General features: G+C 40.0%; 2 protein-coding genes across 6 annotated transcripts in view; one reads left to right on the top strand and one right to left on the bottom strand.

Annotated features, from left to right (window-relative positions):
• Positions 1-15,855, top strand: part of LOC105258698 (protocadherin-like wing polarity protein stan) — a 30,372-nt gene extending 14,517 nt beyond the window's left edge. For 3 of the 5 annotated variants that reach the window (XM_020029822.2, XM_020029823.2, XM_011270138.3), the window contains 15 exons: positions 77-638; positions 724-1,001; positions 1,231-1,944; positions 2,130-2,970; positions 3,056-5,262; positions 6,700-7,804; positions 8,059-8,677; positions 9,553-9,919; positions 10,212-10,427; positions 10,615-11,187; positions 11,508-11,934; positions 12,193-12,430; positions 12,710-13,027; positions 13,303-13,888; positions 14,748-15,855. In XM_020029822.2, coding sequence (XP_019885381.1) covers positions 77-638; positions 724-1,001; positions 1,231-1,944; positions 2,130-2,970; positions 3,056-5,262; positions 6,700-7,804; positions 8,059-8,677; positions 9,553-9,919; positions 10,212-10,427; positions 10,615-11,187; positions 11,508-11,934; positions 12,193-12,430; positions 12,710-13,027; positions 13,303-13,888; positions 14,748-14,778 — 9,082 coding nt within the window. In that variant the 3' untranslated portion in view covers positions 14,779-15,855. Of the gene's footprint in view, positions 1-76; positions 639-723; positions 1,002-1,230; positions 1,945-2,129; positions 2,971-3,055; positions 5,263-6,699; positions 7,805-8,058; positions 8,678-9,552; positions 9,920-10,211; positions 10,428-10,614; positions 11,188-11,507; positions 11,935-12,192; positions 12,431-12,709; positions 13,028-13,302; positions 13,889-14,551; positions 14,635-14,747 lie in introns of all 5 variants that reach the window. The other 2 variants (XR_003122391.1, XM_025405978.1) reach the window with 2 other exon arrangements.
• LOC105258723 (dedicator of cytokinesis protein 3) overlaps positions 14,279-16,917 on the bottom strand; it is a gene marked incomplete at its 5' end in the record, with an annotated part of 42,100 nt that continues 39,461 nt past the window's right edge. The window contains one exon of the mRNA XM_025405965.1: positions 14,279-16,868. Coding sequence (XP_025261750.1) covers positions 16,701-16,868 — 168 coding nt within the window. The remainder of the gene's footprint in view (positions 16,869-16,917) is intronic.

The raw sequence follows: 16,917 nt of genomic DNA, 5'->3' as shown, positions 1-16,917 counted from the left end.
ATAATTTACAGTCGAGATACATTGAAGCAGTATTTTAATTTAAAATTTATAACTAAAGATTTAATTGCGTGAACAGGTTTACTGAAGTGTGTCTGCGAACGTCTCAACTAGTGGCAGCTCTTCGCGATTTCCTACCACAGACGGCCCTGAAGGAATGCGAGACCAGATGGGGTGGAGTTGCGGATCCCAGATTTCTCGTGGAGGGCGCCGCTGGAGATTTGGTCTCCGCCACCGAACAATGCTTGGTGGATCCATTATGGAAAGTCTCGGTCAGCATGAACCTACGTTGCTCCGGTGATTCGCGTCTGACCGACGCCGAGCATCGGCTGAAGATTGTGTTCCATCATCGTCAACTAGACGACACCGATCTGGGTAGAAGAGTGAGGCGTGAGTTGAAAAACCAGTCGCCGTACTTCGAGCAACCTCTCTATGTAGCTGCCGTTGAAGAGGAGAAAGAAAAGGGGGTGTACGTGACTACAGTAAGAGCTAGAGATCCTGAAAACGGCGCCGTGCGATATTCCATGAACTCGCTGATTGATGCGAGATCGCAAGCGCTGTTAGCTCTCGATTCAGTGACTGGAAGAGTGACCACTCATGACAGACTGGACAGAGAGAACGTCGACGTGCACTACTTCCGAGTATGTAAAGTCACGAAACTGAAGAAGATAATTTTAACACAAGAAATATATAAATTGCACAAATAAGTTTCTATACTTTTTATAGGTATTAGCAGTGGATGATTCGTTTCCACCGAGAACCGGTACGACGACTCTCCAGGTCAATGTATTGGATGCGAACGATCATACGCCCAGTTTTGAGTGGTCAGAATATGACGCGACGGTGCGAGAGGGTGTCCCCGTGGGCTCCACTGTGGTTACAGTTAAAGCTACGGATCAGGATACCGGTAGAAATGCCGAAGTGGAGTATTGTATCATTTCTACCACGGCAGGTGATACTACTACGCATACGGAGGACGCGGCAACTTTCAGAATCGATTCAAGGTCAGCAAGATTCAGATATAATCTTGTTATCCTTTTCTTTCTTAAAATCCTTTGAAGTCTAAGAAAATTATATCGCGATATATTTTATATAATAAAAAAAATGCTGTATACAGAGAATAATATTTTATCTATTTATCCATAGAAGATTTTGCAAGAAAATTTCTCATAAGATCAAATTTAATTTCGTATATGTCTACTCAGTAAAACAATAATCTTCATTCGTCTTCAGATCTGGTGTGGTAACCACGCGGACTCCGCTCGATCGCGAGGTGATCGAAGTTTATACAGTGGTGCTCAGCGTTACCGATCAAGCAACACCACCTTCAACGCGACGAAGCACGAACGCAACTCTGATGGTGCGCGTGCTAGATGACAACGACAACTATCCACAGTTCACTGAACGCACGTACTCGGCGTCGGTATCCGAGGATTTGGACTACACGAGTAATCCGGTGGTGGCTCGTATCCGGGCGACGGACGCGGATGCCGGCGCTAATGCGGCTGTCCGCTATGCCATCATCGGCGGCAACACGCAAAACACATTCTCCATCGACTCGATGAGCGGTGACGTCGCTTTGGTCAAGCCTCTCGACTACGAATCCATCAGGAACTATAAAATCGTCATACGCGCCCAGGACGGCGGTTCACCCGCTCGATCCAACACCACTCAGTTGTTGGTGATGGTCAAAGATGTGAACGATAACGCACCGCGATTCTACACAAGCCACTTTCAAGAATCAGTGTCAGAAAACGTGCCGTTAGGTTACTCGGTACTGAGAGTGCAAGCGTATGACGCGGACGAGAGTAACAACGCACTTATCAAATATAACATTGGTGCACGCGACTTCACTGGTGCCTCCACAGAAAACTTTCCCATCACTGTGAACGCAGAGACTGGATGGATCTACACGACGAAGCAATTGGACCGCGAACAGTGCTCGAGGTATTAATTTCTTTCGTTAATTATTACAATAGATAATAAATAGTCAAAGTAAAAAAGATTATAATATAAAAAAAACTATCATATAATTTATAGCAAGTTTATAAAAAATATTCAAAGTAATCGAAAAATGATTTATTATAATATTAATAAAAATAAATTTTGTCACGCGAAATCTTTTATATTAGATACCAATTTATCGTAATCGCGATGGACTCTGGCGAGGAACCAAAGTCCGCGAGTGCGACGGTGATTCTCACGGTGACTGATGTGAACGATAACGATCCTTACTTCGAGCCGAAGAACTACGAGGCTGTAATATCCGAAGACGATCCACCGGGCACTCCGGTCGCCTCAGTGACTGCTACTGATCCGGACGAGGATGCCAGGATCCACTACGAGATTACGGGCGGTAACACGCGCGGACGTTTCTCCATCGCGTCGCAAAACGGTCGCGGTCTCATCACCGTCGCTCAGCCGCTCGACTACAAGCAAGAAAAGCGATTCGTGCTGACGGTGACAGCTTCAGACAGCGGCGGCCGCACCGACACCGCCCTGGTCTATGTCAACGTATCGGACGCCAACAACTTCTCACCAGTGTTCGAGAATGCGCCATACTCGGTCTCGGTTTTCGAAGATGCACCGGTCGGTGTGACTGTCCTGGTGGTCAGTGCCACTGATTCTGATGTTGGCAAGAATGCCCAGATCACTTACAGCCTAGCCACTGATAATGGAGAACAGACGATCAACGAGTTCACTATCAATCCGCAGACTGGAGCGATCACGACGACTAAAGCGCTCGATCGCGAACTAATACCATCGTACTTGTTGACAGTAACTGCTAGAGACGGCGGGATACCGCCGTTGTCGGATACCACCGATGTGGAGATTTCTGTTACGGACGTGAATGATAATGCGCCAGTCTTCGAGGCGCCGCAGTATCTCGGATCAATTCCTGAAGATGTTTTAGTGGGCACTAGTGTAGTCAGGATTGCGGCGACCGATGCGGATACTGATCTCAATGGCCGGGTGAGTACAATTTTTACAAAAATAAAAGATGCTAAATGATTTAATATTCTTCTCTTGAGTCTAATGAATTCAATAAATATTCCAGGTAAGATATGCTTTAGAGGACGACGGCGACGGCGCATTCGCAATTGATTCTATGACAGGTATCGTTAGAACCGCAAAACCGTTGGATCGAGAATCGGTTGCGCGTTATACGCTAAAAGCCGCTGCCATAGATCGCGGTTCACCCGCGCTTTCATCCGTCGTTCCGGTCATCGTCAAGATCGAGGACATCAATGATTCGCCCCCCGCCTTCGAAAGTGACAAAATCATCCTTTATATCGCTGAGAACTCGCCAATCGGCTCGACCGTCGGCGAAATTTATGCTCATGATCCGGACGAGGGTCAAAATGCAGTAGTGCATTATAGTATCATCGGGGGCGAAGACATAAACAGTTTTACCTTGCATATCCGACAGGGAGCCGATCGGGCAGAACTTATTACTCTCGAAGAATTGGATTATGAATCGCCGAAGAAGAAATTCGAACTTATAGTGCGCGCTGCATCGTCGCCGTTGCGCTCCGATGCGCTGGTGCACATTTTAGTGACTGACGTAAACGATAATGCGCCGGTGCTCAAGGATTTCCAGATCATCTTCAACAACTTCAAGGATTTCTTCCCGACCGCACCGATTGGCCGTATACCGGCGGTGGATGCCGACGTCACTGACAATCTAGTCTACAGCATCCTCGCCGGTAACAATGCAAATCTGATCGATCTCAATAAAACCACCGGCGAGATTAGATTATCGCCACAGCTCAACACCAACGTTCCACGAGTGGCGACCATGGAAGTCGCCGTGACGGATGGCATCAACGAAGCGAAAGCCACGATGACATTATCGGTGCGTTTGATCACCGATGAGATGCTGTTGAACTCGATTACAGTGAGATTGGACGATATGACGGTGGAAGCGTTTCTGAGTCCTCTTCTGGGTTATTTCCTGGATGGTCTGGCAGCTATTATTCCGTGTCCGCGCGAAAACATCTTTCTCTTCAGCATTCAAGAAGATGCAAACGTGCACGCCAAGATCTTGAACGTGAGTTTTTCGGCGCGCAGAGTAGAGCCCGGTACAATCGATGAGTTTTACAGTCCGCAGTTTCTTCAAGAACGCGTCTATCTAAATCGCGGTATCTTAGCGAGATTGGCGACAGTCACAGTTTTACCCTTCGACGACAATCTTTGCGTTAGAGAGCCTTGTCTAAATTTCGAAGAGTGCCTGACAGTATTAAAATTCGGCAACGCGTCCGGTTTTGCCAGCAGCGATACAGTTCTCTTTCGACCCATCTATCCAGTAACAACGTTTGCTTGCCGATGTGGCCGAGGTTTCACCGGCAGCCGTGAAGCATATATGTGCGACACCGAGGTGAACTTGTGTTATTCAAATCCATGCATGAACGGTGGCACTTGTTATAGACGAGAAAATGGATACTCGTGCATCTGCCAGCCTGGCTTTACCGGCGAGAACTGCGAGATCTCGCTAGACCACGACGTTTGCTCGACGCCTGGTATTTGTAAGGACGGCTCTCGATGCACTACTCTTAAGAATACCGGCGGTTTCATCTGCGAGGATTGCCCCATAGCCGCGCTCGAAAACGTGACACCATTTTGCGAGCTTAGAGCGCGCAGCTTTGGTCCGGCAACGTTTCTCACCTTCGCTTCTCTCAGACAACGTCATCGCCTCCATCTGAGACTAAAGTTTGCCACCGAGCTGACCGACGGTCTCTTACTCTACAACGGCAGGTACAACGAACGTCATGACTTCATCGCTCTGGAGATCGTGGATTCGAAAGTGCAATTTAGCTTCTCTCTCGGTGATGAGGTAAGCCGGGCTACGGCGGGCATTCTCGGTGGAGTCTCAGATGGACAATGGCACGAGGTCGAGGTCTCCTACATCAATCGAACAGTGACAGTGTCCCTGGATGACTGCGACATCGCACTCGCTCTGGAACACGGCGAGAGGCTGGGACCGAGATGGAACTGCGCCGGCAGGAGCGAAAGAATTCTCGAGGAACGCTGTGGACTCGTTACCGAGACCTGTCACAGATTCCTGGATTTAACCGGACCGTTGCAACTTGGCGGTCTACCGGCGATCCCTTCCAACTTTCAAATTCGCAACAAGGACTACGTCGGATGTATCAGTGATCTCTACATCGATCATACTTTCGTCAACTTGAACTCCTTCGTGGCAGACAATGGAACCCATGCGGGTTGTCCTGAGAAGGCCGCCTTTTGTGCCTCATCTCCCTGCAGGTAATAATTGACAAAATTATTTGTGCGAAATTAAAATTTAAAAAATCAGTATCGACTTCTCTTGATTTGTTTCTATAAATTTTTTTAAAAGATGTTTGATTCCTTTCATTAAAATAACTATTAAAAATTATTATAATTTATATAACGTAATTTTTATATTAAATCTTTTGGTAATAAAAAAATGTATTGATTTGAAACAAATTGAGAAGGCGAGATTTTATTATACAATTAATACTGAATTAATTAATTTTTTTGAAGAGTTAGATCAAAGTAATCAGATCAAACTAATATAAAATTTGTGCATTTTGTATTAGTGTCTTGATTGTATGAAATAAATTTTATAATAACGAACGTTTTAATATGGATTCTCAAGTCATCTTTAATCATAAATTAATCATCTTTTTTAATCATAAATTTTGAATAAAAATAAGCAACAATTTTTCAATCGAATAAATCAAGGTAATACGAAAAGAAAAAATACTGAGACTGACATAGAAAAATTTTAATACAATAAATATAAAAAAAATGTACACGCATTAGTTTACAAAATTAATTTAATACTGCTAAAGCAATGTCATATTTATAATAACTGAGGAAACCATAACTATTATTTCTTTTCGCATTATTGTGTTTACGGTTGTTTTTGTGTTTACTTGTGTGACCTGCTGGCTTTCGGCTGTCGAAGTTAATTTAGTTTTTATTGAGAGTTTCGGAAGCGCAGGTAGATATGTCTGCCTGCGTCTTTCGTTCTCGTTACGGATAATTTTATTATCTAAAAATACCAAAATTTTTTAATATCATTTATAATGCTTAATTTATAGTACGTAAAGTAAAAAAGAAATGACACTAGTAAGTAAATTTATTTATACTTGACATTTTATACTTCACATTTATTTTATATTTAATCTCTTTTCGGTATCTGGCTCATTTATTTTATTTCTGCTACAGGTATATGATTGCGCTGCCTCTTTGACACTTAATCTCTGATTTAATAATTCTCGACTTTTTATTTTTTTATCGAACACCTTGATTTTTCTCGATAATTTTAATCGACAGTAAGTGATTATAAGCAAAGGATCTATGGATTCCTTTTTAATACATTATTTTTATTTTCATTTTTTTCATAATAAATGGCTGCTTTAGATAATATTTGACAGTTCGAAAAAGTTTTTCTTTCTCTCTTTTCATCGCGATTTTGAACATTGTTTTTTCGTTTTTTAAATAATTATAAAATCACATAACTAATAACTCTCTTATTGTCTGGACTAATATTTCTATTTAATTCTTAATATTTCTTGTTTTATTACTTATGATTTATTCGCTCGAAAAAATCATTTTTGTTCATGTATAATTTATAATTTAAGATGACTTAAATCCAGGTTGAAATGTTCTATTGTAATGAATTAAAACTAACAAGAACGACCGTTTTGTGCGCAGAAATAATGGAAAATGTCGCGAAGTATGGGCAGGTTTTCTTTGCGAATGCGAAGACGCGTTCGCCGGTCCAACCTGCGACGAAGAGGTCGGTCAACCATGGATGTTTCATGGGCATGGTATGCTCAGTTTCAACCCGTTGCTGCGACCAATTCAGTTACCTTGGCTAACCGCACTGAGTCTTCGAACTCGAGAGCAGCACGCGTTCGTGATGAGCGTCCAAATCGGCCAGAACAGCTCAGTGCTACTAGAGATTCGAGATGGCAAGCTGGTGGTCTCATTAGACGGCACGGATGTAATTGGTACTACTAATTACGTCGCCGACGGCGAATGGCATCGACTGGAAATCCTCTGGCAGAGCGGCCACGTGTCTTTAGACATCGACTACCGCGATCGGCCAACAACACTGCTCCTACCCGCCAAGCTCCAAGGCCTTTACGTCGGTCGAATACTCGTAGGCGGCCCAGACCAGACTATCGACTCGCAATTGAAACCTTTATACGGTTGCTTGCAGAACATACGAGTTGGATCGAACCAGAGTCTACTCCATCGCCCGACAGTGAAGGAGAACATCAGCATCGGTTGCCCATCGAAATCCAAATGCGAAATCAATTGCGATCCAGACACTACAACCTGCCTATCCCGATGGCAATCCAGCGAATGCGTATGCTCCGCTGGTTACGTTGGGCCCAAGTGCGAGCCCGTGTGCGACCTACATCCGTGCAAGCAAACTGGCGAATGTTTGAAGGACGTAACTACGTCGAAGCGTGGTTATCGTTGCGATTGTACGTCATCAGAGTACACAGGCAATTATTGTGATATCAAAGCCGATCAACCCTGTCCAGCAACGTGGTGGGGCACGCCAGTATGCGGTCCCTGCCACTGCGACGAGACTAAAGGCTACGATCCGGCCTGCAACAAGACCACCGGCGAATGTTACTGCAAAGAGAACCATTATCAGCCGACTGGGCGCAAGGAATGCATACCTTGCGAATGTTACGCGACCGGCAGCTTCGGGCCACGTTGCGACAGCGAAACCGGTCAATGTCGCTGCCGAACCGGAGTCATCGGTCGGGCGTGCACCGACTGTCCGAATCCTTATGCCGAGGTGAGGAGAATATATAGCGATGTAATAAAATTATACTTTAATGAATTGTATAATATCTTTCAGAATTTCCGCATTGAAAGAACAAAACTAATTATAAGATTGATAGATAAAATGCATTTTAATTACATATCATGCATTATTTTATAACATAATATTTAAAAAAATATTAAACTCTTTTTATAAAAGTATTTAATATATCAAGATTATTAATATAATATTAATTAATATTAATATTTATTTGATATATGTTTTAGGTAACTCTGAGGGGTTGCGAGGTAGTGTACGACGGTTGTCCTAAATCGTATTCGGATGGTCTGTGGTGGTCACGGACTCTCTTCGGAATGACAGCCATTGAGAATTGTCCGGGCACCGCCGAGGGCAAGGCCTCAAGATCCTGTGACGACAAATTGGGCGGTTGGCAATTGCCTGATCTCTTCAATTGCACCTCGGAGGCTTTTATTGAGCAACGACATCAGCTCGCAGCCCTGGAGACCAAGGATCTTACATTGAACACTTACGTGGCTGTGAAGATGGCAAAGGATGTTCATCGAGCAGTGAATATCACTAGAGAGATGTACGGAGCGGACCTTTTGGTAGCCGAATCCTTGTTGGTGACGTTGCTACGTTACGAAGAAAGCCTGGTGGGGTTGAATTTGACTCACAGCCAGGATAAAGATTATGTTTCTCACCTGATTGGCATAGCTGGAGCGATCTTGAGATCCAAGTATAAGGAGAAATGGGAAAAGATAGGAGAACTCAACGGAGACAGTTCCGATAAGATTCTGAACGCTATGGCGAATTATTTGAAGACTCTGACGGCATCGCAACATGATACTTTTACCAGTCCCTTTGAAGTAGTCGATAGTAACGTTGGTGAGTGATTTATTTCTTCTTAATTGAATTATTAAAAAAGTTATCAAATTCTTGTAAACTATTTGTTATGTTTCGCATTTTTATTATTTCAGTATTTTCTTTAGAAAATTAAGTATAGTTTATTTTTTTGTAATTTAGAAAATAAATTTGGAATGTGTTATGAAACATCTTACATATAATCTAGTTTGGCCGTTTTTCGTCTGGGGGGATAAGGGGGGACGCGCTAGGCGGAGCCAGCTGAAAGTCAGCCGAAATGTGCAGTTCTTGATAGAGCTCTGATATAAATATTTAACAAATTAATCGAACGAATGCATTCCGATTCATCTTTTCGTTTGGTATATATAAATATTTAATTCACTATTCGACTGATTGCGTTCCGACTCGTTTTTTTATTCGATATATATAAATATTACACTTAAGCGTGAGTCCAAGAAGCAGATTTCGGATATTCACTGTAAGTCAGCCGCTCCTCGGGCGATCGGGACGAGATTTAAACGGTAGTGCCGCGAAATGGTGTAGAATTTTATGCAAAAAGAATGAAATCGCTATCGCGTCCGGAAGTCGAGATATAAATTGGCCGTTTTTCGTGCGCGCGGACGGTCGAAATCGTGCACGACGCCGCGCATGTTGCCTGCCTCTCTCGCGCGATATTCACTGTAACACGGCGAGTAAAGTGGCAAGCCGAATGTAATCGTTCGATTAATTCGTTAAATATTTATATATACCAAACGAAAAGATGAATCGGAATGCATTCGTTCGATTAATTCGTTAAATATTTATATATTCAGTTCTTGCCGAGTTCTGTATTATTTGATAAACATAAATTTTTTTATTTAAAAGATATTTATTCATCGTCAAATATATACGTATTTTAGTGCTCGGTCTAGACATCGTAACATCAGAGAGTCTCTTTGGCTACGAGACGGCCGAATACAAGGAAGATCCTACCTTATCAACGGCAAGACCTTCAGAAGCCGACCGGAAGGTCATTCTTCCTGATACCTCTGCTTTTCTTAGTTCTTCGACGCACTTTGGTCCGTCTATCAGCTTTCCAAAGTACAATAATTATATGGCAGATCCCAGCAGATTCGACCCGCATTCGAAAATCCAAGTGCCTCTCAACACGCTGGGCATTAAACCTCTCGTGCAGGGCGAGCTGAATGTCAAAAATAGCCTAAGTAATCGAAAGGCCGTACTGAGTTATGTACAGTACAAGGAACTCGGCGCTCTCTTGCCACAAAGGTATATAATGTTGCTGTTATTAATTAGTTGTGACTTTAATTATTTATTTTATATGAGTTCGAAAGATAATTATAATCTTATATTAATTATATGATATAATAATTTATATAATTATATGGTATAACGATTTATATCAATATAAATAGTTCTACATGTTATGTTGCACATCTTATATAATTTTTGTATAATTTTATTTTATATTTTATCAAATTTCTCATTAAAATTTTAAATTTCGAGCAGAATTGAGAAAATAGATTATTAATTTCTTTAATGATGATATTTAATATTACAGATTCGACGATTCAGTCGCAGTTAGATGGGGTGTAGAAGTAGCAGTTGGCTCGCCTGTAATGACCATCTCAGTATTGGTTCCTTCAGACAACGGTTATGAATCCTTGACTGGAATCCCTTTGCAGTCACCTGTTCAAGTTCGACTTTGGCTCAACGAGAACGATGATTTTAAAACTAGAACGAATCCACAGTGTGTTCATTGGAGCACGGCGAGGGGGTAAGAAAAATTAATTAAATTCTTATATATGTACATCAAGAAGTTGCCATTTTTATTAAATAATTTTAATAATTTTAAAGTTTTTAATAATTAAATTAATTTAATATAATTTAATTTCACTTTATCTTGATAAAAAATTTCTGCAAAGGTTGACACAAAATAATTCGTTTCTATCGATAAATTTCAGAATCGGCGAATGGAGTCGAATGGGCTGCACAACGGAAATCGAGGATAATACTCTGTCATTCGGTACCATCGTGAATTGTTCCTGCTTGCAATTGTCCACCTTCGCTATACTAACGGACGTTCTCGATCTGGAATACGTTCCCGAACCATCCCTACTGGAAGATGTGACCAGCTACAGCGCGTTTATGCTCGCTCTACCGCTATTATTGTCCGCTCTCCTGATCTTAGCATTAATTCGCGGTGGAGGCACCAACTCTAATAGTATCCACAAGAACCTAGTATTGTGCGTTTTCGTCGCGGAAATCCTATACCTGATCGCACTTAAAGCCAGGGGTCCTCTCATTTCTAATGAGTTTACGTGCAAATTGACGGCGATAGGACTGCATTACGCTTGGTTGAGCACTTTCGCTTGGACCCTCGTTGATTCTGTTCATCTCTATCGGATGTTGACAGAGATGAGGGATGTGAATCACGGACAGATGAGATTTTATTATACCATGGGATACGGTCTACCGGCTGTTATTGTTGGACTCACCATCGGTGTCAGGGCTGATCAATATGGAAATTTCTATTTGTAAGTTTATCTTTTTCTTCGTTCTTTAAAAAAATTATTTTTAGATATCTATTTTTTAATAAAAAAAATTGCGTACATTATAATTCCATAGTTTATTGTTGCATAAATATATATGTTAAAAGTTTTATTATTTTATTATTTTATTATAGAAATATTAAAAAACAATAGAGGATTAAATTAAAAATAAAATAATAGAAGAAAATTTTGTGATAATTTCTGTAGTAAAATATAGTATTTTTTCTGAATTGCCAACTATTCAAATAAAATTGAATTCTTTTAAATGTGATCTCGAATATATAAATTTTTGCTTGCTTTTCTAGTTGTTGGCTATCTATCTACGAGACCGTGATCTGGTCACTAATAGGACCTGTCTGTGCAGCTGTGTTGGTGAACTTCTGCATTCTCGTGATGTGTATTCGCGCAGCTTTTACTTTGAAGGAACACATCATGGGTTTCGGAAATTTGCGAACGCTTTTATGGCTCTCCGTGGCATCGTTACCCTTGTTAGGATCAACATGGACCTTGGCGGTTCTCAATGCATCCGAGAACTCACCGACTCTATCATACTTGCTAAGTGTTACCATCGTGATTCACGCAGCATTCAGCCTGATCGGTTATTGCTTCATCAATGGCAGAGTGAGAAGAAATTTGTATCAAAGTTTATTAAGATGTATGGGCAAAAAGACACCTTTGCTGGAAGGAAGCATGGGTAATGGAAGTAGCAGTCAAAATGTGAATGGTCAATCGGTATGTATTTAAAACTTATTTTATGTTTTATATCTTAAAGAAACTTGAATTTATTTGCAAACATTTGAATTTATGCTTTGTTATATTTTAAAAAAGATGGAAATTTAAAAAATCTCAAATATTAATTTAAAATATTCGGAAACAATCTTTCTTAAAATTCTATTTAGATTAATTATTAAAATAATTTTAAAAGTTATGAAAATTTATAAATATGTTGTAATGAAATAGTTGTAATTAATTTGCATCATTATATTTCAGCGTTCGGCATTAGCTTACTCTTCGACCTATAGCGGAGCCGAATCCGCATGCAGGAGAGTTCACGTCGGCGTATCCACGAGCAGCACAACTTCAAGAAGTACAAATAAAACGGGTTCAAGCCCTTATCGTAGCGATACACACTTGAGACATACGTCAACATCCACAAGCAACTACAACAGCGATCGAGATCCATATCTATCATCCAGGAGTCATCGGTCAGTGTTACACTCTCGACAAGGTACAGTTATGAGATTTATTAAATATGCATTAAAATAAATTTATTAAAAAATTCTTGAAATTTTGAGGTATTAAATATTATTATTTATTTTTTTCTAGTTAAAATATTATAATATTATTTTAATAAAAATTATATACTATATAATATCATTTGCTTTTTTTCTAATGTGGATTTATTTTAAATTATTTTTATTAACATTACAAAAAAACTAATGTTAATTAATATTTCCAATTAAAAAAAATATTGCATCATATACTTTCACATCAATATTGTCAGCAGAATCTACAGAGGTGAGAAGTCAGCGCAGAGAATCGGAATCAGATTCCGATGGCTCGCAAGCCGAAGGAGGCGGAAGAAGCCTGGATCTCGCCAGTTCGCACAGTTCCGATGAAGACGACGTGACGTCGAGGTCTCACAGGAACATGGGAGTATCTACACAGCAGCATGTTGCCCACAGCTACCTACCTAACATTCACACTAATCCCGCCGAACACTTGAACATACTTTGCTCGAATGCCGAGTTGTTTCCCAACATCAAACCCATCTACGCCCCTCGATGGAGCTCTCAACTGCCGGAAGCATATTTATCATCAAATGGTGAGATTAACTAACAAATTCACTTATATTAAAAATAAAAATAGAATCTTTGGATAACGATAATAATTAATATTTGATAATAATATATAATTCCAAAATAAATAAATAAAAAATGAATATTATCAAATTATATTAAATTTTAATACGATAATTTTTGTTTATCATTGTTAGTATTTTACTTTTTTTATATCATACATTAATACTTATAGAAATACATTATAAAATTGTATAATTGTTTATAAAAGAGGATTGATAAACATTAATGTTCTTTACAGTGATGGATGTGCGTGGCAGTCAATGGTCCGGCGGCACCATGTCGGATAACGAGATGGCTTCGAACAAGACCTCGAGTCCGAATCCACTGCCGTATCCAGAGATGAGCTCGCCTCAGAAGAGCCAGCCGGACGAAAATTATTCAGAAGGCGAGGAGAAGGTGCACCATCTGGGTGAGAAGTACTTGTTCCCGTACACCGCTGAGGAGGATCACACGGTGTCACCTACACCATATATGCTGTCCATGTCATCGCGCATCTTGGCGTCCAGCATGAGCCACCATTCGCAAAATTCGAATCACGAGAACTTAAGTGGTTCCGAGCAACGCTATGGTAGTTTGAAGCGAGGTCAGAGTCTTCATGGCTCGCAGCACGATAATCTCAGCGGTTCTGAAAGATACGGCAGTCTGAAACGTGGCAAGATGGGTACCCCAACGGTGCTGGGAGACACACCCGAATACATCTTGCCGATGAGCGGGAGAATATTGTCAAGCTCGTTGACCCATGATCTGCAACACAGTAATGAGCTAGCGGCACTCAGGCAGCAGCAGCAGCAGCAGCAATATGAGCAGACCATCACAGAGACCGAGTGAGTATATCAGGCTTATTTTGAAGAAATTTATTTATCAATTGAATATCGGGGCTTTTTTTAGTAAAGGTAAAAGGTTTAGATCTAGCTTTTATGTACGATGGATTTGATGCATGAGTCGAATATGAAAGTATTTAGAATTATCATTTCATAATTTTTTAGAGAAATATAATATCTTCCTCTAGAATATAATAGTGTAAAGAGAGTTATTTAGATATTTCGTGCAATATATCGGAAACTTGTTGTTACTTCAACAAATTGAAGTATCTTAAAGTGAATTAAATGAGATGTAAAATAATCTAATGAGGTATAATATACATAATTAATATTAATGAACATTAATAATTAAATACGAAAAGTCACAGAAATAAAACAACACATGTTGTCACGTTCGAATAAAAATAGAAACCTTTATATAAACGATTATATCCGAGAGAGAAGTTTCTACTTTTCTTACTGAGATATAAAATAATTTACAAAAAGACAATACAAATACGTCACATCGTATCCAACGTATATAGAAAGGATCGGCGGCGATTTATAACATACTTAAGTTGTAGCGGATTTTTTTAGCGCAATTTTTTTTTCATAACGCTCGTTTTTTAATTAATTCATTCTGGTGTCTTTGGTTTTCCATTTTCTCTTGCTGTTTGCACACGAAAGGTGGTGGAACATTCTAATATAACTGTATCTTTTCTGTGATCCGTGCTTGCCCTATCTACGGCTATTGAATCATCAGCGAAGAGGTAAGCATTTATGGCAAACGCCTGTAAATCGCAACGATTGTCTCTATCGCTAATTTTCTCCGTATCTCTCGCGATCGCGAGCCGCAATAATCGTGATTATCGTTGTGTTGCAGGAAGGATACTAATGCGGAAACGTCCGTTTGATAGGTCCGTACCACACAAACGAGAACAACGTACAAAGTAATTTAGCTTACGCCTAGCTTAAGTGTCCACAGCGCGCAATAAAGACTCGAACGATCGTCGATATATATATATTTTAAAAAAAGCAGCCATGACTTATATAATTAGCCATATTAATTAGCGTATATTTGCGAGTGCTCGTTCATATATCGCATACGGATGGGTTGGCCGCAGTAATCTATCGGAGAGATAAATGTCGCATGTTGGAGTATCTTTCAATGATTTGACAGCAAACGATGCGATGTCGTTCATATAATTATTTGTTTAATGGATGTCATTAAAAATGAATATTATCGACAATTATCGTTTGCATCATTGGAAAATATCGATGTGACGTCTATTCATGGTTACGCAATTGAAGGATTCGGTGCAAAACTATGCAAGAGGTAGTAAAAGTTGATAATTTCTAAATTTTTATTTTAGTTACAATCTCGTGTAACTAAAAGTAACTTAAAACTTTGTGTTTAAGAAAACACATCGCGAGTTACACTCAATTATGGCTTACCTCGTGCGTGCAGCGAATGCGTTCAATTATTCCGATCGATCCGATATAAAAAATTTTGGCGCTTATTGTTTACTTTGTATTAAGAAGCGACTTGGTGATTTACGAATCTTTGATTTTTCTCGGCGAACGATCTAATTGCTATTAATCGGCAATGACGTTTGGAGAAAGATACGGAGAACGAAAATGATCTCTAATCAATCATTATACTCGTTAGTATCATTCTATCTTTTCTCGAATTCGGTATTGTGCAATGTACACATTCCACTGCCTCTATCCTCTCTTTCATATACATGTGCGTATGTATAATTTTAGGTTCTACATTTGCGTCCATTTTCCTTTTTTTATATAGAAGTTTACAATTTTTCTCTCTTTATTTTACATGCCATGAAGAAGAAGAAGAAGGAGAAAAAACATAGTGTAAGTCGAAGCATGTCAATTGTGCAGCGCAGTTTTTTTCATACTTTTGTATATATATACTCATATAAGACAAAGAGGAAAACGAACTGTGACAAAATACATAATTTATATACCCTTCAGCAAGATGGAATTTGTTTTCTTCCTCAGCATCCGGAAGCTAACAATATCATTCCACACAATCCGCAGCAGTTGTCGTTGATTTAAAAATTACCTTTATTTTTTTCTCATCGAAAATATAAATAACTTACAAAATATATATAATATTCACAGTGTGTGGATCGATATACTCGGAAGAGCGGTCTTTAAAGTAAAGTTGATATATGACGCATACATGTCGCGGTTCGATCGCCGATCATGTCCAGATGAGTCAAAAACTTTCTTGTCGAGAAGCTTCTTGCTGGACGTTCTCAATGTTCAAGAGCGATTATTGCACGTATTTATTTATTTTTCTCTAGTTAACTCTTTAACCCCTTTCTTGACGGATTTTTTTCAAGAAATGTGACAAAAAGTTTTCACATTTTTTTATTACATTTTTTGATTATAGTCATAGGTGGTTATTAAATAAAATATATCATTGGATAGAACGAGATAATCGCGTCAAAATTTGTAAAACTAGCCGGGACCAGTAAACTCGGCCGCGTCAGGGAAGCGATTAAGGTACGAATATACGTCGAATACGTTTCGTTCGGAGGATGATTTGATTTGTCTGACGACCTGATTTAAGATTCGTTATTGGCTACGTACGGGATGATGTGCAGATATTAAGGTTTTCTGAGAGATTCTCTTCACGTTTACCCGTTAAACACGACGACGACAACGATGATACTTTTTATCTTAAGTTACTGTCTAAGAAAATCCGCCCGACAATTCGAGGGACAAATTGGATACAAGATTCGCGCATAATGGCACATATACAATCACTAAGGACTAAATAATCGCTAGGGACTAGCAATATATATCGTCGTTACACGGTGCTCTCCGTATCGGATGCCACGGAAAGCGTCTGCATTTTCGGCACGGAATAGTTCTCCGAATGACCATGACTCTGCGTTCTGTTGGACACTCTCTCCAGAGTCGAGGGGGCCGAGGGAGTGTCCTGATGGACTTTGGGAGGTATAGGTGGAGGACTTACCTGCAAAAAACAATATCAATTGTTAATGTCTTGATTTGTAAGTATACAC

The sequence above is a fragment of the Camponotus floridanus genome, unplaced genomic scaffold, assembly GCF_003227725.1.
Source record: "Camponotus floridanus strain SB8 unplaced genomic scaffold, Cflo_v7.5 scaffold129, whole genome shotgun sequence".
NCBI lineage: Eukaryota > Metazoa > Arthropoda > Insecta > Hymenoptera > Formicidae > Camponotus > Camponotus floridanus.
Note: the sequence above shows the minus strand (reverse complement) of the source record. Positions and strands in the feature narration are given on the sequence as shown.